Source organism: Alligator mississippiensis, chromosome 1 (genome assembly GCF_030867095.1).
Source record: "Alligator mississippiensis isolate rAllMis1 chromosome 1, rAllMis1, whole genome shotgun sequence".
Taxonomy (NCBI): Eukaryota; Metazoa; Chordata; order Crocodylia; family Alligatoridae; genus Alligator; species Alligator mississippiensis.
The window spans coordinates 296,983,458-297,008,098 of NC_081824.1; the positions used below are offsets into that span (position 1 = coordinate 296,983,458).

Sequence of the window (24,641 nt, forward strand, 5' to 3'; positions counted from 1 at the left end):
GCAATACTATGCCAAGACCAAGGTAATGAGGAGTCAGACTCATTGCATGCATGATGCCAACAAGAAGTCCAGGGGCCAGAGGCTGACTATGCCCTTTCTTGAGGAGTTGCCATGCATCCTCACCAAGGACAAGGCTATTGACACCCTGCACACTTACAGCACCATGGGAGGGCAGGAGGAGTTGTCACCTGGGACCCCTCTAGAGAAGGAGGAGGTTCAGGGAGGCTCTGGGATGGTAGAACAACTGGGCACCCAGGAGGAGATCCTCAGGGGCCACAGGAAAAGAACACAGCTGCTGGAACTGTCCCCTGAGGAGCTGCTGGTCCCTGCATCATCACAGGAGGTGGGAGTCAAAGTGCACCTACAGCTGGAAGCAAGCTGCTGGGACAAACATGGCCAAGACCATGGGCCTTTGCAAGTAGGAGTGGGAGGAGAGCTCTGACACCACAGAGATTGGGACCCAGGACTTGGAATCCGGATATGTACCATCCACCTCACTGGAGCCTTCCCCACCCCAGACCTTGACCCCACAGACTGTGGCTGAACTCATGGGCCCCAGGACACCATTCCCCACACAAGAGCCACAGCTGTTCTGGACTACTCCTCTGACACTTCGTTGACTCCCTCCCAGGGTGTGTACCAGCCCCACCCCCACTACCAGCATGACAACTGCTGTACAAGCACAACTCATGGCCAGCCCTCCCCCCATTTCTTCTGATGACTCAGGTCTTGAGTGAGGATGCTGTGCAGCCCAGAACAGTACGGTTCACCCCCACTCAATGAAGCTGTGATGGGGACCCAGGCACTTGGGGAAATAGGAAGCCTCTGGGGGGAAAAGAGGAAAAAGAAGGGGGAGTGAAGGGAACTACAGCTTCTAAAGGCCCTGCCTGTGGCCACATCCCTCTCTCAGGCTGCTGTGGCTGAGAAGCCCAGCAGCCTGAGTGCAGGGTTGGGTGCAGGCCGTGGGGGGATGGTCAGGCATGGGGCAGGGTGAATTGCAGTGCCCTGCCCACTCACAGTGCAGGGCCCCAGGTTGCTAAGTTCTGGAAAGTTTTCTGTCCTTCAGCACTGAAGAGCAGTGACCCCACCCCTCGCTTCCTGCCCTGCCCCCATCCTGTCCTAGAGTGCAGCCAAGGTGCCAAGTTCCCTTCTTCCCCAAGCCTTGGGTGCTTAGCAGTCCTTGTCCCATTCACTGAGCATGTAAATCTGCTTAACTGACACCTCCCTGCCCTATCTCTCAGGGCCATGCTGAGCTCCTAGAAGAAGTGAGCCTAACCACAGCTGCCTCATGCAGTCATGTGGAACCACCTCTTTCTCCTACCAAGGAGACATGGAAAGGCACTAAAAGCATTTATTGAGCTTGCAGGCAAAGTGTAAAAAGCAGTTACAACTGTGGGTGCACGGTGCCCTGCCCTGATTGGCAGCATGATAGTCCCAGTTGGCAAAGAGCACCCTGAGGTCAGGGACAGGAGATATCATACAGCTGTCTATGAGAACCATTGAAGTTTCATTACAATAGGAATGAGAAAAAATCCCCCTTACAAAAAAACCCCCAGGTCCCTTGACAGGTGTGTTGGCAGGAGTCCCATTTAAGATCCATTATCTCAGCTGCTCCACTCTCACTGCCAGGCTGACTCCCACGTTGTGCACCTGGAGAGGCTGGCAAGTGACACAACAGTACTTTTCCTCCTCCCGTCTGATCCAATCTATGGGGAAAGCGCATTGGGCACTGGCTGATTCTGATTCTCATGGAACAGGCAGTCACTGTACTAACCCCTCAAAGGAACCTCTAACCCTACTCCTGGAATCGCAGCCCCATCTTAGCCCAAACTTCCCCCCCACCCCAACCCCTGAAAACAAAGTACCCATCCCCCAACCCTCTCCCAGAGTATTCTTATTAGAAGAATGGTGCTGGCAAGCCAAGAGTGGTACATGGCAGGACACATTTTTAGGCAACTGGGATCTGGGGAAATTCTCTCTGGGTCAGGTCATGAGCTAAGCAGTATGCCAATAGTGGTGGTGATTGTTAACTCTTCCTGGGTTGTCAGGTTCTTATAGCAGAGGCACAAGTACAATTCAAGTTGGATTCTCATGTTTAATGGCAACCTGGGGTTCCCTGGCATGCCATAAGAGCAGATGGTTCCTCTTCAGATGCTGAGATGCTTTCAGAGGACCATGTCCAGTAGCAGGAGCATGGTGTATTGGCTAGGGCTCCTCTGCGAGTATCAGAGAAGCTCATCCCTCCAGGCCTGGTTGACTCTCACCAAGGGAATGTTGGGAGCATAGACCCAGGTCATGAGTGAGGCAGGGCCAAACTGCCTCTCCTGAGAAGGAAGCACGAGGGAGGGGAGTGCCATAAGAACCTTGCCATCCCATCTGGGTCTCATTCCAGCAATGTTGGAACCTTGATGTTGCTCCTGCAGGGACCCAGTGCTGAAACATCTCTCCTATAAGGGTTGGATGGGGAAAGGGAGCATTGTAAGATCCCTGCTGGCATTCCCCAAAGTGATCAATCCTTGCTCACTCCAGGAATGTTCAGGTTGTGCACTTGGAGAGGCAGGAACCAGGATTCCCAGACCCTCTGCGGGACTGGAACAATTTCCCACCACAGTACCTGCAAATGGACTCAGGCCTTACTTCTCTGGCAGGTGATGAGAGGGTCTAAAATGTTTCTCTCTATACTTGGTTTTTATCATCAAAAGTTGCAACCTTGCACAAAGTATTTTTGTTTCCTCTGTATGCATCTGTGTGCAAGAGGCTAGCTCGTGGTGGCTGGGATGATGACTCAAGGCCAGGCAGCTGGAAACCTCCAGAGTGCATGAGAGCTGTGTATAGAAGGTGCCAGCAAAGTAATGAGGAGATGTTACAAGCTCTGTCCATAGCCTCTGAGCTCAGTGCATGCACTGTGTACTCTTGGAACTAGGAGCTGTGGGACTGGCACACAGAATGACTTAAGATGTGGAGGGTGGAAATGGACTGGCTGGGGGATGTTAACATCGGCTGCTCAGGCACAGAAATGGGCTGTTGAGGTGTGTGAACAGAGGCTCCAGATGGCCACCCACTGTTTGGAGGAGACAACCTACACCCCTGTGGAACTGAGACAGTCACAGTGCCAGGATAGGGAATTTATACACAGGGTCCTGGATTGCTTGGAATCTATCTATGACACCCCTGACTGGTGCCAGTGCTGCCTCTTGCACAGAGCCCAGTCCTTCCATGCAGGAGTGGTGGAACAAGCTGCTGCCCAGCCCTCCATGGCATGGCAAACCCTGCTCCAGGGATTGCTCTTTGGGGCAACAGGAATGGGGGTCCCAAAGGGGTGACCCCTAGATGGTGGTTGTGGAGGAATGCTCCCTACCACACCCTGACTGGGAGATGCTTCAGGGCCAAGGGAACACTGGGACAGTAGATGTGGTCCATGGGAGCCACTCAGGAGACAGAAAGGCATCTGGCAGAGCACACTCTGGGGAGCAGCAGTGGGCAAAGAGAGTGGGACCAGCCTGCTCGAGACCTCATGGCAGGGCTGTTAGGGACATTGCACCCCTTCCAGGCCTAATTCGCTACTCCCAACCACTGATGGTTGCCATATGCACAGGCTTCCCAAACAGTTCTAAACCATGCCCCAAGGAATGCAGGAATGCTTAGAATAATGGAGGGGGGTGGGCAGGGAAGGGGGGAAGGGAGAACTGCAGCCCACCAGCTTGCCAGGCCATGCTGTCACTGGGACAGCATCTGGCACCAGAGCCTGCCAGCTCTGGCTCATCCACCTGCCAGCTATGGGGCCTAGGGGGGGGAGCTCTTTAGCTTCCTGTGGCCCCCCTCCTGGACCAGGTCATGTTGCAGAGGAGTGGTAGAGTCTTGGTGGGATAGGAAGCCTCCAGGCTTAGGCTGGCTTTGTGACATGAATCCCAGGTGTGGGTGAGGGCTGTGGGTCTTGGGTCCTCAAAGGATAAGACTGGGACCTGGGAGTGGAGGATGAGGGTATGATGTGGAAGAACCAGGATTCCATGGTGCCCACTGTGGTGATGCCTTCCAGCCTGCAGCCTCCTCCCCCACCCTTGCCCAGCAGCCACCTCCTGCCCTACAGCTCTCAGATGGACAGTGGGTTCAGGATTACACATCTCTCCAACTCCTACACAGAAGTCCCTGCTCTTCACTCCTGACACCTGAAAGTAGGGTGCAAGGTCAAAAGCCCCCTACCCCATGCCTCCCCTTCAAAGTTTCATGTTTGTTGAGTTCAGCTCCTGCAACATGTGTTTACTCGGCCAGGCCTGATCTGCATGCTGTGCCTCCTCATCCCAGGCATTGTGAAAAACCTTGCCTGTGGTCTCACAAATGTTGTGTAGGATGCACATGGAGACAGTGAGTCATGTCAGGTTCTCTTTGTCCACATCAAGGTGCACAGTGGAAGCCTGCTAGTGCACCCTGAGGAGGCCAAAAGCACACTTCACCATCATCTGGCACCTGCTCAGGCAGTAGTTGAGGTGGTCCTTCAGGTGGTCCAGCTGCCCCCCATAGGGTTTCATCAGGCAAGGCAGGAGGGGGTAGGCCATGTTCCTGGCAAGGATGGGGGTGGGGATGACAATTACATCATCAATGATGAAATCAGGGACCCTGGGAGTATAGCACCTGCTCTCCATCAGCCCAGGGAGTGGGGAGTTGCAGAAGATGTGGGCAGCTGGAGCAGATGTGGGTGAAGCAGTTGTGATGGTCAATGACACCCTGAAGGATGACAGGTGTGGCAGAATACCATCTCTGTCTCTCCCCAAACTCTGCTAGCTGACAATTTGGTTACCACGGTAACCCCATTGGTGGGGGCTGAAACTCCCTATTGTTCTAAGCAATGTCATCATAACTGGGAGGGGGCTAGAGACCCTGCCAGTCTACCTGGCAACCAGTGATGCATTTCAAATTGGTTGGCCAGCAGCCAATAGTTTCTGGCCTTCATTGGATCAGGTAAATGAGGTCATAAGGTTTATATAAGTTAAGAACTGCCCATGAGGAGGGGGCAGCAGCCATGATAAGAACTCACAGAGAAGCTGAACCATCTGAAACTCTCTCTTTCTCTTGAAACTCATGGTCAATGAACTGCCTGCCTCCAGAGGAAATCTCCACCTGCCTCTAGATGATACCTGTGAGTAAGCTACTTGAAAGCTAACTAGATATATGCTTGCAGTAACTCAGATGTGTGATCAAAGGCTACCATGCCACTATTTGCTCTAAGGTATTTCTCTGATATTGCTCTATCCTGTACCGTATTCCAAACCTACCTACTCATTGTAACCAATAAAGCTCTTCCTTGTACCTAGCATAGAATACTTATTGGGAGAGGGCCTAGATTATGCCTTGGGGCTCCCTTGTTTCGACTGACTAAGGGAGACCACTATTTGTGTTTCAGACTGAGGGAAGCACCCCAAGTTCTTGCAGTGAGTCACGTAGTCTTAAGGACTACTAGGCCTGTGTTTCCCAGAGGGCGCAGATCCCAGATCAGTCCAGACTCTGGGTGGTGGTGGTGTTACCCCCAGGCTTGTGGGTGTGATCCAGGAAGAGGGTTGGCCAGATGTGAGGTGCCCCTAGGGAGGCACTCAGCTTGGAAGGTGGTCAAACACAGTGAGGTGGGTGGCTTAATGCAAGAGCACTCCATATTGGCCCGTAACAACAGGGAAGTAGCCCTTGTGATTGATGAAAACCTGGGTGACCTGGGCAAGGTGGAGGATGGGGTGTGGGTGCTGTCCATGTCCCCCAGACAGTTGCGGAAAACCATGTGGCAGAAGCTGGTGACCACCTCCTACAGGTTGACGAGGTGGATGAAGTCGTTGGTCAGGACAACCCAGGTGACCAGGCTCATCTGATACACAGTCTCTCCAGGTGGCCAAACTGGCTGGAAATGTAGTGGAAACTCCTGGGGGGGTGGTCAGCTTCATGATGGCAATGGCACCTGCTTCTCCAGAGTGAGGGATAGCCACATGCAGAAGTTCTGGCACATGATGTCAGGGGCCACCTGGGTGTCAATGTCCCTGAAAGTGGCCTAGCACATGCAAAAGGTCTGGAGTCACTGTTCATAATCCCATGTGCCCAGGACTATCTGCTCCTACCAGTCAGTGCTGGTAGCGTGGGCTCAGAACCAGCACTCAATGTTCTGGAGGTAGCATCAGAGCACCGTGGCATCCATGGCATCCTGAGTGGCCTCATTCTTGTTGGTCATGTGAAAGTTGATGGCCCAGTCTAGGATGCTTGGCAGGCATGGGGTGTGGTGGGTGGGCATGGGTGGGAATGCTGGCTGGTGGCTCATGGGTGTGAGGGCATGTGCCATGGTGAACTGCTGTTACATCAGGTCCAGACTGGTACATGCAATGTCCCACAGCGTCTGGTGAGAGTCCTGCAGGGTGACCAGCAGGATCCGTCAGAGCTCCTGGGTCTGCCTTCTTGGGCACCATGGGGGACACCATGGCAGGGTGCAGAGAGGCCGGGATATAGAGGCGGGTGTTTGTGTTTGCACTGGGGCTCTTCTTGAAGCTTAGGGCTGGGTATGGGGGAGGGTCCATAGTGACATGGCAGGGGGCTGGGGGTATGGTGGTCCATGCTCAGCAGCCAACCAGGGGTGTCTCATCTGTTTGCCTCTTCTTTGGAGTCTTTGGCAGCCTGGGGAGCCCACAGAGCATGCTAGGAGGCATGCAAGAGCTCCCCCTACCGGCTGGCCTTAGCCAGTACAAGCAGGTTCCAAGCCCTCACCACTGAATGGTGAATGTCTGTTCAGTTCACTCTTTTCCTAACCTAGAGCACTTAAAGTAAAGTGGGATACTTTGAGCACTTCTGCCTTGGGCTTTTTGAATGTACTTAGCCTGAGAAACTTCAACAGCTACTATATTTTTGAAGCGATATGGTCCTCTTGAATAGACCTGGGGAGTCTTCTACAGCTCCTGTGTGTCAAATGTTACACAACCCCATGTCTTGGGAGGGACCTTGGGCATGAAAGAAGGGACTTCCTCAGCTCTGCCATTTTCCTCACCCCTGTTCCTCCCTAGTGACATGCAGGGAGCTCAGGCAAAAGAGGTACTATGTAGACCTCAAATTCAGAAGCAGGAGCAGCTCTGCTGACTTGTTTATTGCCAGCACCCCTGTGCAAGCCTGAGGAAGTGTGTGCATCTCTGCCTCTGATATGAAGGGAAGTGTATTTTGCTATTTAGGGAAGATTTTCAAAGACAAACATATGCCTAGATGCTAGATCCACAGACTAAGTTGCCTAAAGCAGAATTTAAATGCCTAAGTCTAATATTTAGCTCCCCAGAGATCTGTTCATTGGCTTTAAGTGCCTAAAGTCCATCCACACCTAAGTTTTTTTTACATTAAAGTTCCCCAGGTACATGAATTTTGTATCTGTGCATGCTCATAAGTTCCTCAGTCTTGACAAGGCTGAACAGCTGATAGGAACTCTTACACCTAAATACCATGAGGATTCCCAAAGTGGGCAGTCCTCCAAATGTCTCACCTGAAGAGCTTAACATGGTAGCTATTTTCAGAGCAGAACACAGTGGCTTCTGAATTTCTTCAAAGGAACATCTTCTTCAACAGTGACACCATTTTCTTATCAAACTATCATCTAGTGCTTAGAATACCCAGCCAGGAAATGAGGGTTCATATTTCTCCTTTGCCTAGGAGGAATCAAACCTATATTTTTGTGCCTAGAGGAAGTGCCCATCACCATACTCACCACACCCATATCCATACCACCTCAAGCTTACTCATTTCTGCCAAACGTCATCAGCTCTGCTGTAAGGAGCTCCTACATAAAAGGATCAGGATTTGTTCCTAAATTATTTGAGACCATAAGCAATTTCCCATATTTGTTTTAGGAACAAAAATCAGATGACTTTCAGAAGTAGCTGGACATGTATGAAGTTGTAAAGAAAATAACTGTAGAGATAACAGAGAGTACAGACACCTTTTTCCTCAAGAATGATGAGTTATAAATGGTTGTGTTGTCTCCTTGCATCTTTCCACCCCTGCTCTTGTGGTTCAGCGATAGAATCCTTGTCTGCCTTGTGGATTACCTGGGTTTACTCCCTGGATGCATGTGTAACTACTGCCATCAAGGTACTGGATGTCTGGACTCAGTCTGGCCTTTGGATTCTGTCTCAATGGTCTAAGGGGGGATGGAAGGTCTGGACAGGTTACACTCCTGCCTAGGTGCATGTGTCAAAGGTCTGGGTCATCTCTCACACATACATCATAGGTGCCTATGCACGTGCAGGGAGACTGCTTTGATGTGCTGTAATTACTTGATTAATCGAGTCTGCTAGAGTATGGTAATGACTGATCTACAGCAGACTCTAGCATCATATGTATCAGCATCCCTGCACACAAAAATGGCAGCGGGGGGTGCTTTAACTAAAGCTCGTTAGTGTGATGCTCTGGGTGTGTCCCTCCCCACTCCCAAACCATGTGTATAAACACCCCATGATCTAGAGGGATTGACATTTGCCTCCTACTGCTTATTTACTACTTGATGTAGTTATTTACACATGAAATGTCTGAACATTTTCATTTTTACTAATTAAGAAAAACACTTTAAAGTGATCACGCTGTAAATTCTCACTGCATATTGCTGTTCCCACTCTTATCCATGCCCTGGAATTTTGAATATGGTTTGCAGTAGGGAAAAAAGCAACCTGAATTTCATTTTCTACCACTAGGTGACGCTTTTTGTTCTTGGATACATGCTGTGGGGTTTGGCAGGTGAATGAATCTTATTGGTTTACTAGAGGCATGATGCCACCAGGCAACCCTTTTTAAGAGAAAAAGCTAGGAACTGTGGAAAGATCCCTATACTGCCTCCCTATTCTGAGGAAGTAGAAATCTGTGAACTGTCATTTCAAAACAAAAATGAGTGAGGTGAGTGGATAAACCTTTTATCTGGAAAGAGAGAGAGAGAGAGAGATGTAGATACCTGAAGGAGAAGTAACATCGGTGTAAGGAAAAAAATACAGCTTTAAAAAAAATTAGTTACAATGAACTATGAATTATTTACATTTTAGAAAAGCAGCCATTTATAACTGGCTATATTAATGGCTACAAATAGTCAACTAGATTAGCTGATGTTCTCCTTACCTATATAAAACATCCAGTGATAAATATTATATTTACTCTTATTAGTAAATATGCTTTGAAATGTCCATCTAGTTGTTAATTTGTAACTTAATTAAAAATCAGAATGAAATTACACTAACTTTTAGCAATTGGTACCTGCAGATTTCAGAAGCTCTGCAATCAGAAATGTATTTCTAATAGAGATTATCAATAATGGTTGTCTTTTACTTAATTAGTATAGCTTAGTACCTTAGAGATACAGACTGACATTTTAAAGTTTCTTTTTCTGTTTCCTTCTATGTGGTAGAAATGAGCTGACAAGTCAGTCACGTAAAAGTTAGACCAGTGAAGTATGGAACTCGCTTGAAAAAATGCCCTATTGTTTGTAGTTTGCCAGTGATATATACTGTGTAGCTATTGTTCTGGGAAAGATAATATCAATAATCCTTCATGTAACCAGTAAAGGAAAATGCAAATACTACCAAGCATGAAAGGATCTTTGTGTACTGACAAAAGTGAGCTGAACGTTAAATGACTACAATTGCTCTATATGTAGTGAGAAACTTTCAGTGACAAACCAATATTTCTGTTTTAAAAAGTGTAATTGCTCAAGCATCAGACAGCTTCAGTTAGGAGTTTCTCAGATTCTGCAGTTCATCAGCTTTTTTTCATCCCAAATCAATAGAGATAGGTGCAATAATGTCTTATCTGGTGTTTATTTGTGGAGGCTTTTTTCTGTTATAAAGAAGCTACTGCCGTTTTGACAGATGAACACTCCTGTAGTAGCAGTCATGGTAGAAATAATACACCCCTCCCCCCCCCCCCCCATATAAGTTTCTGCCTGTTTGGTACAAGGTACTTTACCATAATGTACATGAACAATTTGTGACAAACATGAGAAGGAGACATAAGGAGTGCTGTCATATATTGGTCTAAAAAGCAAGGGGCTATGCATTTCAGTTCATAGTGTGCAGTTTGTAATGGTCTAGCAAGCAGAGGGAATCCTCATCATGTCTCCTGCTGTGTGTGATGTGCATCAGAGGGCTGAGAGAAGGCATCTGTAACCACACAGTCTTCCCTCTGTTCACTAGATGTGTACATTTGTATAAACTTGGTCTATAATGTAGCTTTTACATAAGAAGTTTCCCCTCTGTCATGGGCCTTAGTTAAAATGCTTTGCCTGGTGTGGCATTTTTGTTCTTCTTTTTAAATATAATGTTTTTAAAGCATTCCTAATTTGAAATGGTGGCAGGTTAATTATTGTTGTGTATATCTGCCTCATGCCAATGTACTTTTGCATTGTATTCTCACGGCAGCAGTTCATACAGTGGTTGTTCACACTGAAATAGTTTACGTAAGTTCCCTTCTTTTCTCTAGCTAGTCAGCTAAAATGCCCCATGAATATCAAAGGTCAGGATGCCTTCGCAACAACTGGGATCCCCTATTATTATGAATAGACTTCCCTGTCCTATGCAAAACAGGATTTCTGGTAAATTCCTATCACAGATGATGCTGGATTTCCTCCCTGGTACAATTCTTAACTTCCTATCAAATGCCTACTTACCAATTCTTAACACTATCCTGAATGCTCCTAAGGACAGAGCTATTATCATTGTCATTTAGGAGATGATGACACTTGGAGAATTCACATCAACTGTAGTAGAAAGCAAAGCCTTTTAGCTGTTCCTTAGTTGATTATTTTTCCTTCAAGACACAGAAAAAAACAAATGCAATACTTCAAGTCCCCTCAGAAGGACTGGGTTAAAAGAATTGAAGAACAATTGGTAGAACGTAATCACTTTACTTGTCTGAACTCAAAGTGTTAAGATTAGGGTCTTGATGGATTTTGTCTGTAATGTAGTAACTGAAAACGTTTCAGATTCGTTTGTTTTTGTAATGGATCATTACTTATCAGGAAATCTGAGGGTAATACATCTGAAAGGCTCAAGTACTTCTATTGAAATATTATCCATAAATAGTTTGGTCTCTGAGTGGACAAGGAAGATAATCCCAAAGCTGTCATTTGTGTTTCAGGTTAATAATTGTAAGAGTCTGAGCAGAGCAGAGAATGCAGACATATAGATCTAAACAGAAATGAGTTCCTTCCAACTCCATTTGTTGCAACTTGTGTTGCTTTGTTTCCATTTTATTGCTTGGTGGAAATAATCAATTTGGTTTCCCCCTTATGGACACTCAGTTACCAATAAACGCCTGAAAAGAGCTGAACAGCATAGACATTCATCAGCTTGATTATGCCATTTTTTTTATTTCTCAACAGTTAACTCATTTATTTTTTGTGGACAGAGAAGTTTTAGAGGAGAAAAAGCCATCATACTTCATTGGGGAATGTTTCCATTTGATAATTTATCTATGTCTCTATGTGGCACAGGGAAAAATGACTCTACTGTTAGTCACACATCTATAGCGTATGACAGAGCAGTTCAGGTGTCTTGCTATGGCTCTAAGACATGCATCTGAGCCATATCCTAGGTATGTGTTGATATCTGCTCCCTGTTGACCTAGCTGTAATTTGGCATTTAGGCTTGGGATTCAAAAGCAGCCAGATGTGATATCAGCTATGTCATTCATTTGTGTGCTGGTGACTCTGCAAACTGGCAAGCCTAACTCATGCTAGCCCAATGAGCCATCTGGGCAGAACTTTGATTAGGATTACAAAGGGATTTAGGCATCTAAATATACAAATAGACACCTAGTGCAATTTCTTTTTTTTTTTAAGCATTCGAGAAGGGCAGTCCACTGATTTTAAATACACTTGAAAATTCCATTGGAAAACTATCTGCATCTTTAAGAATGTTTCCCTTGATAATCTAGCTCCAAAATTCTGTTTCATAAGGGATCAATAGGAGCTTTTTAAATACCTTCAGTGAGCCCTGGGTCAGTCAGTAAAGTTTCAGACTATGCCAATGAGCTCTGTTGATGTTTCCAGCTGTCTGCCATTAAAGAGAGTGGGTCAACGATGGAAAAAGAGCCCTTGTGAATAATTTATTTACAGAAAATAAAAAATACATCAAATAAATTATTGACAACAAAGAGTTCTACCATTGACCTGCCCGACTCAAATTTGACATCAATTTGACTTGCCTCAGGGGAATCGCATCACTTCATCGTAGACATTTAATTATATGATGCTTCATGGGCAATGTCTGGTCATGGAAACATTTTCTTGTGGCATTAGGGTTCATAAGAGACGTTGCATCACATATTTTACAACAGTCACAGATATATTTGTCTTGGGTAGTGTAAATGTGAGCCTGCCTGTCATTAGGAATCAGATCCAGACCGGGCACGTGCCAAAATCTTTTAAACAGTAGATGGAGGAGGGCTCAAGCAGTGCAGGAGTATGGTGGGTACAGGTGGGTGCAGGTGCACGGTACAGCAGGGTGGGTACCATGGGGAGGCATGGGGGTACAGTGCAGAAGGGAGGGGGCTGTCTGTGAAGCCATGTGGCCTGGGGATGCCTGTGACCCCGCAGCAGTGACCTGCTGGTGTACTGCCCCCACTGGGTATTTGGCCCCCTGCTGCTTAGTTCTGGATAGTTCTGACCTACAATGTAACCCTCTCCTTCAACACAGCCAATAGTTTATAGCCATAATCCAGAGAAAATAATTGTATGGGCAAACTGTAGTTATAAAATAGGGAGGGGGTAAAGGAAATTCTGCAGCTGGCATAAGAGGGGAGAGAGACAGGAGACACATAAAGATCTCTTTAATTTTAAGTAACACCCATTTATTAGTGGGGTGGCAAATTGCAGCTCAGAGAGGGAGGGGAAAGGGAGAACAGTATGTTTTAGACCTGTCACTTTGCCCACTCTCTCCTTCAGCTTGGTGACAGAGCAGGATCACCTTCCTCTTAAAGTATCACTTAATAGTTAGGGTGGAAATCAGGGTCTGCCTAAGTTTGTGAACCTGGTAAACATAGTTTTTTTGAAAAAGAAAATCAAATGGGTTTTCTTGCTGCTTATATAACTGCAGGAAATCCAAATGGATTTGTCATCATCACTAACTGTATTACAGTAACTAAATTGTTATTCTTGGGTCAAGCTTCCAATTTACCCATTTCCTTTTGAGAGAATAAATCATAAAGCAAACAGTGGTAGGACTCTGACAAAGAGGGTGAAAAAATATTCCTTCCAGTGAGCAAGTATGATGAGGGTGAGTTGAGGAGTGCAGTGGGAACATGGTCATGGTCACAAAGACCCTATTTCCCAGTCAGATTTCTTTACATTTCTAATACCATATCATGCTTACAGAGCGGGCTCTTTTTTCCTCCCAACAGTTTCCAATTTTTTTGACCAGTCCCTGCTAACACTGATTTTTATCGTAAGATTCTCAATGATTTCAATGAAGACAGGAGCCGACTTCTCTATAATGAGGAAAACTCATTTGCTTATTGATTTCAGTAAAATGTGTTTGGACTCTGTCACCATTTGCTATTTTCTTTCTTGCTTTGCTATTATGGAGATGGCAAGGAAAATGTTGGGTGGAGGGTCAACTTGATTTCTATAACTATACCCTAGGGGTGCCCAACCTCTGGCTTGCAGGCCAGATCTGGTCCATGAAGTTGTGTAATCCAGCCTGCAGGGCTCTCCAAGAGACCAGAAATTTGGCAGTTAATGTTGCCATTGCTTCTCCACTTCCAAATTTCCATGCCCTGTGGGCCAGATGGCATGGCTCTGCAAGCAGGAGTCTGCTTACATGCCTAGGGGTGGACAATGGCTAGGGTGGCAGGGCTGATCCTGTGCATGCAGCTGGGGGCAATGGCAGTGCCCAGTCTTGCATGTGCAGGGTGTTTTGGCCCAACCAAAGATGTGTGTGGGGCTGGAGCCCAGGTGATGGGGCCAACCCCTAGCATAAAGGTCTGGAGCCCAGGCAGTGAGGTCTGCTCCAGAGTGCACCGAGCTGGAGATAGGAAGCAGGGCTCAATCCTATGTGTGTGGCTGGGGATAGGTGACAGGGCTAGAATTTGCATACACTGAGCTGGGGGTGGGTGGTGGGGCCAATACTGCATGTCCAGGTTGGAGATGGGTGACAGGGCCTGATCCTGAGTGTGTGGGGACATGGCTGTGGTGGTGTGCCTAATTCCATGGGTGGCCTTGGCTGTGGCCACCATGTGTATGGAACTGTGGTCCAATTCAGCACATGCCAGACTGGGTCCCAGCCTTGTGTGTGGGATCAGGCCCAAGGAGTGGATATGGCCCATGAACCAATCCTGCACCAGTCATCTGGTCTATGGAGCAAAATGTTGTACACCAGTACTAGATACTATAAAACCCCCCCCCCTGTAATAGCATAATAATCACACTGGGTGCAACATGTAGAGAAAAGAACCAGGTCCACTGAAAGACAGGACCTGTTTGCTTTCCTTACTAAAGAGAACTGAAAGAAAAAAGCAGCCAGTTGCATGGGTGTGTATGTGAGAGAAACTCCATGTCTTTTTCTTTTTACTCTCTTATGGCAGAGCCTTAAAATCATTCTGAGGATTTTGATGCTGTTTCCTTTTGCTGAGTATAATGACCAAGATTTTGTAATAAAGATGCATAAACAACATCCCCTTCTCTCTGGACCAGTATTCTACTCATGCTTCTTCTTTGCTCATTCAGCCACATCAGTTCTCTACAGTTTTGTTTAAAAGAGATGTTGAAAATTACCTAAAATTGAGATTGAGCTTTACTCAATGCTTCCCTAAGCAACACATTTTTTTCTTTTCTTTTTTTTATATTCTCATTTCTCTTATTATTGTGGAATTGAAGAGATGGAAAAAGTCATATTACTTTGCTGAACTCATCTCCCTTACTTAGGTAGGAAAATAAATGGCAGCTTCCCTGGAACATGCTTAGAACTCAGCAGCTGTGGAACAGTTAAAACCTCAAAAGTTATTTTTAATGATAGAATCTTGGATTACGACTCTTCCCTCTGCAAACACAATATTTATAAAGGGTTATTATATCTCCTCATAGGCATGTTGGATCAGATCCCATTTACCCTTCATGTGCCTTAGTTATATTCATATTGCTATGTATCTTCAGCTTTTGGCATTTGTGTGAAGCTTGGGATACTATTTCCCCATAAGGCAATACAATCCCAGACTGTGAGTGGAGAAGAAGAGTTCTCCCCGCTTTCAGCCAAAGACCTTCGTGTTTAGGAACAATGTCTAGGGTCTGTGAGACCTTGGTTCTACTCATCCCTCACCCAGAGAGTATTGGAACCTGCATTTATTTCCCAGCAAAGCACTCTAACCACTGGACCATAGGCTGGATATTGCCTAGACCCCTCTCTAGCTTTCCTACTGAAGCAGCCAAAGGAAGGAGAAATATGAGGTCAAGAAGAATGGTACAAGGTGTAGAGTGTGTGGCTCTGTGAGATGGGTGCTACCCTCTGCATTCTAGCTTGGGCATCAGGTTCTTAGTGGGCCATATACTTTTCCCACGACTGCTTACCCAGTGACTATTAATTGCAAGGTACAGTGGGGAGCTTCATGAAGAGGGGAGCTTCTTTCTCTTGGGCAGTTGCCCAGGTGAAGTGCAGGCCTACTAAGCATACTCAATAGGCTAGCGAGGACAATGTTGAATCCTAAACTATTTGTAAATTCCAAAAACAGCAGTTATATGGCTACATACCCTCTACTTAGATACTTGAAGGGTAATTAGGATTTGGCCTCTTTGGGGAAAGCTATACATATGGACCAGGCCTTCAGAGGGTATGAACTTGCATAGACAGTTGACTCCAAGTAAGGAATCTGCATGCAGCTTGGAGGGAGGAGCACAGGTTGCAGGATCCAAGAGGCTGGCATTCCAGCTATATGTGGCCTGAACACTAGCCAAATTTTGTTTTCTAAGCAGTGCATCCTCTCTTGTTTTTACTTAGCACACAGTACATAAAATATAGTGGCAACCATTGGTCTAGTGAGACCTACAAGAACCAATAAGGAGATTAACAGTAAAACAAATCATCACCTAGAAGAGAAGCAAACCAGTTACAGGGAGGAATGCAAACCATTTGCAGTGCTGGATTTCTTGAGCAAAAGCTTGCATGAGTGTGAAGGAGGTGGAAGCAAGAATAGTGTTTATATAGAGAATAGACCGTGAAGGATAAATCTTTCCTTTTATTTTTACCTCTTTATTATTGTCTTGCTGGGGAAAGGAAGAAAAAAGCCAAGAAATGAGATACCCATGCCAGGAGTGCCCAAACTTTTGGCACAACTGATTAAAAGTGTTTAATGAGCATTGTGACCACAAACAGAATGAGAGTCTTGGGAGATACATTTTTTTTACCTGAAATGAAGAAGATAGAGAAGGAAAAGGTATTTAACGGCACCGAGAACTCTGGCACCAGATACGGGTTTGGAGACATTAAAGATTCCCTCATTAGATACAGAATTGTTTGTGGGATATTTGATTCCAGCTGACAGGACTAACTGTTGAGAGGAATAGATCTAACCCTTGAGAAATATGTCTAGATAGGTAGGTACCTCCACCGTGACTTAGCAGCTCCAGAGAATGTCAATGTACATGCCTTGCAGAAGAAGGCAGCCAGCCATTCTTCTGCCATATTTGTAACGAAACTTTTAGACTAAAAGTCTTGATTAAAAGAACTGACCAGTTCAGTTGCAACTGGATTGTTGAAGCCATCTGCAATATAATCTGTCTGAGACTGGAAAATAGCAATACTACATTGGAGAAATGTGATAAAGAGCTGTTGATGTACAATGCAATCATTTGGAAGCCTGCGCACAAATGCAGGTTGTTGATAAGAAACTCATTAAACAAGACATGCCATTTCTTGGAGTTTATAATAGTTGACACATGGAGTAACACCCACTGCTGGGCAGCTGGCTTGTATAACAGAGGAGACCAGCCTAGCTTCTGTGTGAGAAACAAGGCAGAGCAGCCACTGCTTGGGACAGAAATTACACATGAACTGGTATAAGTGATCAGAAACTGGTCTAAACCTGTAAAAGAACAGAAGCTCAGTGCATATAGATCTGTTTCAAAATGGTGGAATCCAGTTGAAGATAGTCCTGGATGGATGTAGTATCAGATTTAATCAGTTCAGGTTAGACCGGTCTATGAAACATATGTCCAAGATCCCATCCCAACTCATTAGGGGCAGTCCCCTGGCAACCCAGGATGCATTGCAACCCCCTGAAAACTGCACCATCACAGGGCAGCCCACTGGAACATGGCTCATGCTCTGCTGCTCAAGCCCAGTGCCTAGCTGGCCCTGCTCCCAGACTGTCACAGAGCCACCTGCATAGCTCCTCTGCTCAGCTATGACTCATGGCTCCAGGCAGCATGCAGCCCAGAGTAGATGCAGTGGAGCAGGTGGATCCAACATGGATGCTTCCCTCAGCATCTGCACAGCCCCAGCTTGGCCAGTACCCAGCCTGGAGCTGGTGGGGGAGCTGGGGGGAACCAACATGGATGCATCCCTCAGGGTTAAAAATAACTTGAGCTTAGCCAGCATGCAGCCTGGAGCTTGCAGGGCGTGGGGCATGGGGGGAGCCAGCATGGAGCCTTCCCTCAGGGTTGGTGGTCCAGGCCAGGATGCTTGGTAGCTGCAGGGTGCAGTAGATGGCTCCACATGGGACAGCCAGCTGCTGGATCAAGGGCATGAAGGCACGTGCCATGGTGACCTGCTGCTGCATCATATTGTGACCAGGTGCCAAGGCCCTGGGAGGTGTGCAGGGGACACAGAAACATCCATGTTGCCTCCTCCCTGCACCTCCACCCTGCCAGCTCTGGCTGCTGGCTGCTTGAGCTGGGGCTTTTTTTGACCATAAGGAAAGCATCCATGTTGGTTCCCCCTGCCCCCCTCTGCCTGCTCCAGCCAGGAGCCATGGTTGGGTCAAGGGGTTGTGGTCTGCCAGAGCTGAAGCCTCAGTACCCACCCCCCCAGCTTCCAGCTTCCCCTATGCTGCCGCTGACCAGGCTGCCAGGTGTGCCATGGCAATCCACTCTGGGTTTGGCATTAGAAGCGTCCACAGTGACAGCAGGTGATTGGGGGTATGTGCTTCACTGCCAATCAGGGTTGCCCCTGGCTTGGCTGGGTTTGGCCACCCTTGGCAGTGTCCAGCACATTGGGAGGCATGTGGGAACCCCCTCCCCCCACCTTCCTCTCCTCCACTGCCTTCTGGCCTTGGCCAGTGCAGGCTTCTGTTTCCCCCCAACACCAAACCTGTTGTAAATTGGATTGATTCCCCCTTGGGCTTTTTGACAGTCTACACATAGCCTGTGGGTCCTGCCTGCCATTCTATCAGGACATAAGGATGTATTTCAAGTAGAAAGACATCTAAAGGGGAAAATAAAATTAGAACTAGATCCCCATCTGCAACCTGTGAAAATACAGAAAGACAGAATTTCATTAGCCCTGGAGGAGCCACTAAAGAAGCAACTAGGAAGCCTACAAAAAGGCATCATTGCATGCATTGAAATTAGCAGAGTGGATCAGCAACCTAATGGTGGTGAGAAACCTTCAGGTAAGCTGAGGATCTCCACTGATCTAAAAACAATGCAAACGGCTTTGAAAATAAAATCATTACCCATTGACTGTGTTTAAGGGCATGGATCATAACTTATTCATGGTGAAAGCATTTGCTCTCTGTGATACCAGGAATGGGTTCTGGAATAATGAGAGGTAGAGTTAACCAGCCACATCTTCTGGCAAGCAGTGTCAGGCACAGATGTTTATGGGCATTACCCCAACTCCAGAGGTATGCTATTGTAAAACTGAAACAGGCACTAGAGTGACTTCTAGCATCAAGATGGTAGCTGATGACATTTTTATTGTAGGAGGAGCCGTAAATCAATCCAGGACCAAGCTGCAATAATCCCTAAACATGTCAGGAGTGGGTTGTTAGGGAAAATACAGAGAAGTTGAAACTGGGGGGAACCGAGGTCTCTTGCATAAGACATCTGTAGATCTGAGGGACTCCAGCTAAATCCTGAAAAATGTTAAGGAAACATTGAGAACAAAGGATGTGAAGGCAGTCCAGTGATTCATAAGGATGGAGATTGTCCAGATTGGGCTTGTGTCCATTTAGGCTTCAAAGCAGTGGAATTTCCCAAGCAAAAAAATCCTATTGTTTTTTTTTCTGGCAAGATTTCTGGCAAGATCAGACATCAACAGTATATAACATCTTTGCACTTTTGATACGAGGCTCCAGACTCTCCAGCAAAGGCTTGATTAGGAAGGATTGCTGCAGGGAGTAAAACAATTTCTACTTGTTGGCAGAAATGGTTGGCCGAAACTGCCATTATCACCAGCCAAGAGGTCAAATGCACTGCACGTGTCCAAGATATGATGTTGTTTAAAGGGGACCCAGAAGCTACTCCAACCTACTTAGAAGTGGACATCATGAAACAAGTATTACATCTTCCTCAAGTCTGGGCATAGATGCAAACTTGAGAGGAACCAGGGAGTTTATTACTAACCAAGCATGAGTACCCAGCTGGGAGTAGATATTGAAAAGAGCAAGACAGGCAAATAATATGAACATAAGATGTGCCATACTGGGTGATACTAATGGTATATATAGCCCAGTATCCTGTTCCTGACAGCAGCAGGAGTGGATGTTTTAGAGGGAAAGCAGTGTATAGGGTATATCTAGAGTGATCTATCCCTGATACCCACCATCATTGGTTTAGAGATGCCAGAGGATACATCTCTGTTTAATAGTTAGTAATAAATCTATCATCCATTAAGCTGCCTAATCCTTTTCAGAGCCTGGCTATACTATCTCCCTCCACAACGTCCTATAGCAATGAGTCCCACAAATTAGTTTTGTTCTATGTAAAAACAAAAGCACTTTCTCTCATTAGTTTTAAACCTGTCTCCTGTTAATTTCCCCTAGTTCTAGCATTCTGGGACTTGGTGAATAATAGTTCCCTATTCACTTTGTTCACACCCTTCATGATTTTATAGACCTGTATCACCTTTTTTTTATATACCCCTCTCACCTGCCTTCCTTCCAAACTGAAGAGTCCTACACTTTTTAGTTTCTCCTGGTATAGCATCTGCTGCATACCCCGATCTTTCTGCAGCTTCTCTACATCAGCTTGGGATATGGTGATGACTGACTACAGAAATATATTCCCTAGCTTCCTGAAATATTGACTGGCCCCCAGGAAAAGGTCAGAATAAACCTGTTCATTTTTAATAATAGGAATTCCATGGTCCCAGTAGTTTACTACTCCAAAACCTGGTATGTGGATTATCTTCAGGACACTTAGAAAAATGAAGTCTTTTGCCATTTATGATCTACTTGACATACTATGCTTAGACATAGCAGCAGAGTTCAACCAATGAGCTGGCAAATGGAAATCTGAGCATAAAGTGTCTTGCCCTGGGAATCTATGAAGAATGGGAGGTGAAGCCAACAAAGAAACTGATGGCAAAAGTCAAAACAGGCAGGAAGGCATCCCTGCCTAGTAGTGCTGCTCATCATAATACACTATCCAGTGCAAGGACTGGGGGCAGAGAATGAAGGAAGTCTCTTGCCCTTTGTTCATCTAAATGTCATCTTTCTAGTCTGAAAAATGACATTTTTGCCACTTACACAAAGTTTGCAATTCTACTTGCCTTATAGTGTGGATGTATAAGCATACACATGCAAACTAAGTATCCACAACTAGCTACTCAGTGGTCAGACCGCTATTATGGCTATGTATGCGTGTACCCATTCTGGACATTCCTGCGCCTATGCATCTTGGAAATATAAATGGCTAGAAACTGATGATCAGCTGGTGTTAGATTTCAGAGGAGGATAGCTCTCCTATGTTTTAACCCCAATAACTGAATGGCTAGGGAAGCTAGAAACATGGGCTCTAGGTACCCCCTTACCTGGAAAATCAGAGAGCTGCAGGTTCAAATTCAATCTGGACAGGGGCACTGACAGACTGAGGATCCTGCTACTTGGGTAAGTGCTCTAACCAAGTAATTATTAGGGCTAAGACTTGGGAAGGTTGTTAACCTCCTTTTCCCCACCTGTTGCAATTTTGAGGACTTGCCTTCAGTTATGGGCATGTGTACCTGCCAGTGTGTAGCCTATTGCATATGCTCAGTCTACACATTCATATTGATGCAGCCCAAGTGCAGGAGAAATAGAATCGCACGCTGTGTGTCAATGGCGAAAACACCACTTCTGCAACTAGAAGACTTCCACTTAGATGCACAAAGAGAAGCAGAAATCTGCCCCAAGACTCTGCTTCCCACAAGGGCCTGTTAACTGCATCTCAATGGTGGAATACTGGGCAGGACACAGAAGTAAAGAGGATGCCCAATTCAATAGGCAGTCCATTACTGGAGCCAGAGACCTGAAGCCACTGTGTGCTGGTGAGTAGTTCTGTGTCCAACCATCAAATAACCACACAAGCAATGGCAAAAGCCAATAGTTCAAGCAGAAATGGGACATTATATGGGGTAGTCACAGACCCAGGAGAATGAAATTAAAGGTGGAATGAAACTAAAGAGTACTGTAAAATAGTGGCAGATAGCTAGCTCAGCTCACCTCAACCAGTATGGCCATGGCTTGTACGAAGAGGACTAAGAAAGAGTCTGATTCATTTGCTCACCTGATACAGGAGAGTTGAAAGAAAAGGGATATATAAGGAACAAGAATCATAAATAGATTGCCAAGCAATAGAGTGAAGGCAGCAAAAGGGTGGCAGCCCCTTAAATAAGAAATGGGAGACTGGTTCAAAGACCAATGCAGTTAAATAACAGTGGGCACATCTACATGTGTGCTTTAATGCACAGTAGCTGGTTTTACTGCACAGTAAAGCATCATGTAAAAAAACCATGAGATTACACTAATGTGCAGTAAAATAGGTTACTGTGGATGAAGTGTCACTTAAAAACCATGCGCATTTATTACTGCACATTAAGGCAGCCTAATGTGCATTTGTTTAGTACCTTGCACTGGAGGTACTACATTTAATTCCTATTAGGCAAAGCACCTTAATACACATGTAGATGCACCCAGAAGTCTAATAGATTGCAATGGACTGGCAATTAAGTCCCTGTCTCTAGAATGGGTTGGGATCTTATAATTTCTGATACCTGCAAGTAAGCAGAGAGGTGCACAGAAGACACAATAGCAATTGTTAAAAGGAAAGATATAGGAACTTGGATGGATATGCACAGATCGCAAGAGGGAGGATGTTGAAGGAGGTGCCAGGGCATTGTTCTTTTTCTATATAGCTAGAATGTGAGCTGAAGTTGCAGCATCTCTGAAATTGTTCTCTTAATGAGCTAGTTTAATTAAAAAACAAAAATAAAAAAAGAGTCCTTTCAGGTTATACACAGCATGTGGTACATGAAGCAATTTAGTTCTTTTAATTTTTTCTCAGAAGTCGTTTCCACTAATCATAGCAATTAGAGGTAGGGAAAGATTAAATCGGTCATATAATCTACAGCCCTCCTGGTGCAGAATTGCTCTCAACAGTTTAGTTCTACAACATTGTCTGGTTCCATTTTAGATGCCCAGGATCTTGAGGCTAGTTAACATTCAAGGGCTGGAGATGTTTGGGTGTAAAATGACACCATTCTAATTTGATAGCATATGACCCCCACTTTGCATAGGATGCAAATGTTCAGGCAGAAGGAGAAGTAAGCTTCAATGCATAACAGAATGGATTACTGAATGTCTGCAATAAAGTTGATGGGAAATATAAGACAATTGTTTTTTTTCCAGAAAGTGCTGAGCCCCGGGTGTTTCATCTGAAAATCCAGTGCATAGATCCAAAGCAAGGTTTCAATGGAACCCTGTTTAGATTTGGGGAAGATCTGCCTCCAGGCCAGGGACACACGAAACTGCAGGGTATCTTGTGTCATGGCAGACGCAACTTAGTGGGTTTGTCCTAGGCCAGAAGACTCTGGAAGCTTCCTGCAGTAAGGCTGACTTTCTTTTCAGTTTCACTGCTAGTATTCACCATGAGATGGACTGGACCGTTCATTACATGGCAGGGCAGCTGCAGGGTTCAGGTGGCTTCTAGTTTATAAGAAAACCTGCTTTCTGGCCAGCAAGAGATCCAGATTAGGTTTGATTTGTCCTCATCATTGTGTCATGAGAAAGGGCCAGTTCAATGAAAATGCTTGTCATTACTTCCTTGCGGTCACAGTGGCTTAATACCCTATTTTTTTTCCCATTGCAATCAGGCCATTTCCAATATCTTGTCTTCAGTTTAGGCTCTACCGAGACAAGCCAGAAAACAGGGCGCTGTTCCAAATTGCAAGTAACTTCAGACACTCCAGTTCTCCCAAGTTTAACCAGGTTCATTTTAGCATATTTGAGCAATAGGGATCAGATCCTTTGCCTGGTTATGTCCAACTTGAAGCCAGTTTTTTAGCTAGTTGAGGTTTTCTGTTGCATGAATATGCCAGGGATAACAAATGAGTAGTAGGAGCTTTGTGCCATCACTCAATGTTGCCCCCAGTATAAAGAGCATTGCTACAGGGAAAAGAACCTGGCACTAGGGTGCTAACATTACAGCAAGTCCTACTGGCTAGAATAGCTCATGGAAATCACAACAGCTGGCCTACAGACTGTTCTGAGTTGTCACCAGAATGTCAGCTGGGATTAAAAGGGTTGCAGCAAGTTTGTACCTCCCCTATGGAGCTGCCTTCAATATTGCACGACTTGCGTTGTAAAAGCAGAAAGCTACGTTGTATGACAACCTGAACTCTTTTAAATTAGTATTTGTTAAAAATGTTCCTGGTCAGTTCTTAGTTGTTAATACAACACAGTAAAAACCACTGAGATGTGCAATAATGTCTTTCTTTGTTTCTGTCCCTCTTGAAATATGTAGGGAGTCCAAGCAAAAAGTGAAGACAAATTTGTTCAAGTCCTACAGCTGAAAAACATTTTCACTCTCCAGGCTTGGGAAGGAGATAAGTTTGTCTTAATAATGATTGGATCAATATGAGCAGATATGAAGCAATTTGTTGGTGCAAAGTTCTGCCATTAATAACTGTTCTTTCTCTTGAAGACAGACTTAAACTAAATTACAGCTGGCTTTATTTCCAAGAAAATTTAATTCTTCTGGATTGCGTGTGGGTTTGGCGAATGAAATATGAAGCAAATATTTGTTACAAAATTGCCATCAGCAATCAGTGGCATGATGAAAGAAAGAATGATGAAAAGCCTTATACTGGTATTTAGATTAGAATACTATTTGTATCTGGGGGTCCCAATGGTTGGGTCTTATCAGAACCCTGAACGCTACCTGAATCCAAATGCACATCTCTGTGTGTAATTCTTTAGTAACCACAGGGCTTTCATTCAGTCCCCATTGGACATTACAGTAAATACTGTTAAAATGCAAATATTAGTCACTCCAGCTACTTACAATAGCTCTTTTATCTACTTACTAGAACTGATTAAGAATTTTATATTTAAATGATTTTATGTGTGAAAATACAGTTTTTGAAAAATCAGTTTTCCATGGGATATATATATATATATATATATATTTTTTTTTTTTAATTTTTCTTAAAGAAGGTTGAGGTGGCTGGTTTGGTATGAATCAAAGATATTTC

At 45.3% G+C, this 24,641-nt stretch overlaps 1 protein-coding gene across 1 annotated transcript in view; it reads left to right on the forward strand.

Annotated features, from left to right (window-relative positions):
• Positions 1-8,782: 8,782 nt before the first annotated feature.
• The window catches only part of PCP4 (Purkinje cell protein 4), an 86,294-nt gene continuing 70,435 nt past the window's right edge, over positions 8,783-24,641 (forward strand). The window contains exon 1 of the mRNA XM_006262503.4: positions 8,783-8,892. Within this exon, the coding sequence (XP_006262565.1) occupies positions 8,884-8,892 (9 nt within the window). The 5' untranslated portion in view covers positions 8,783-8,883. The remainder of the gene's footprint in view (positions 8,893-24,641) is intronic.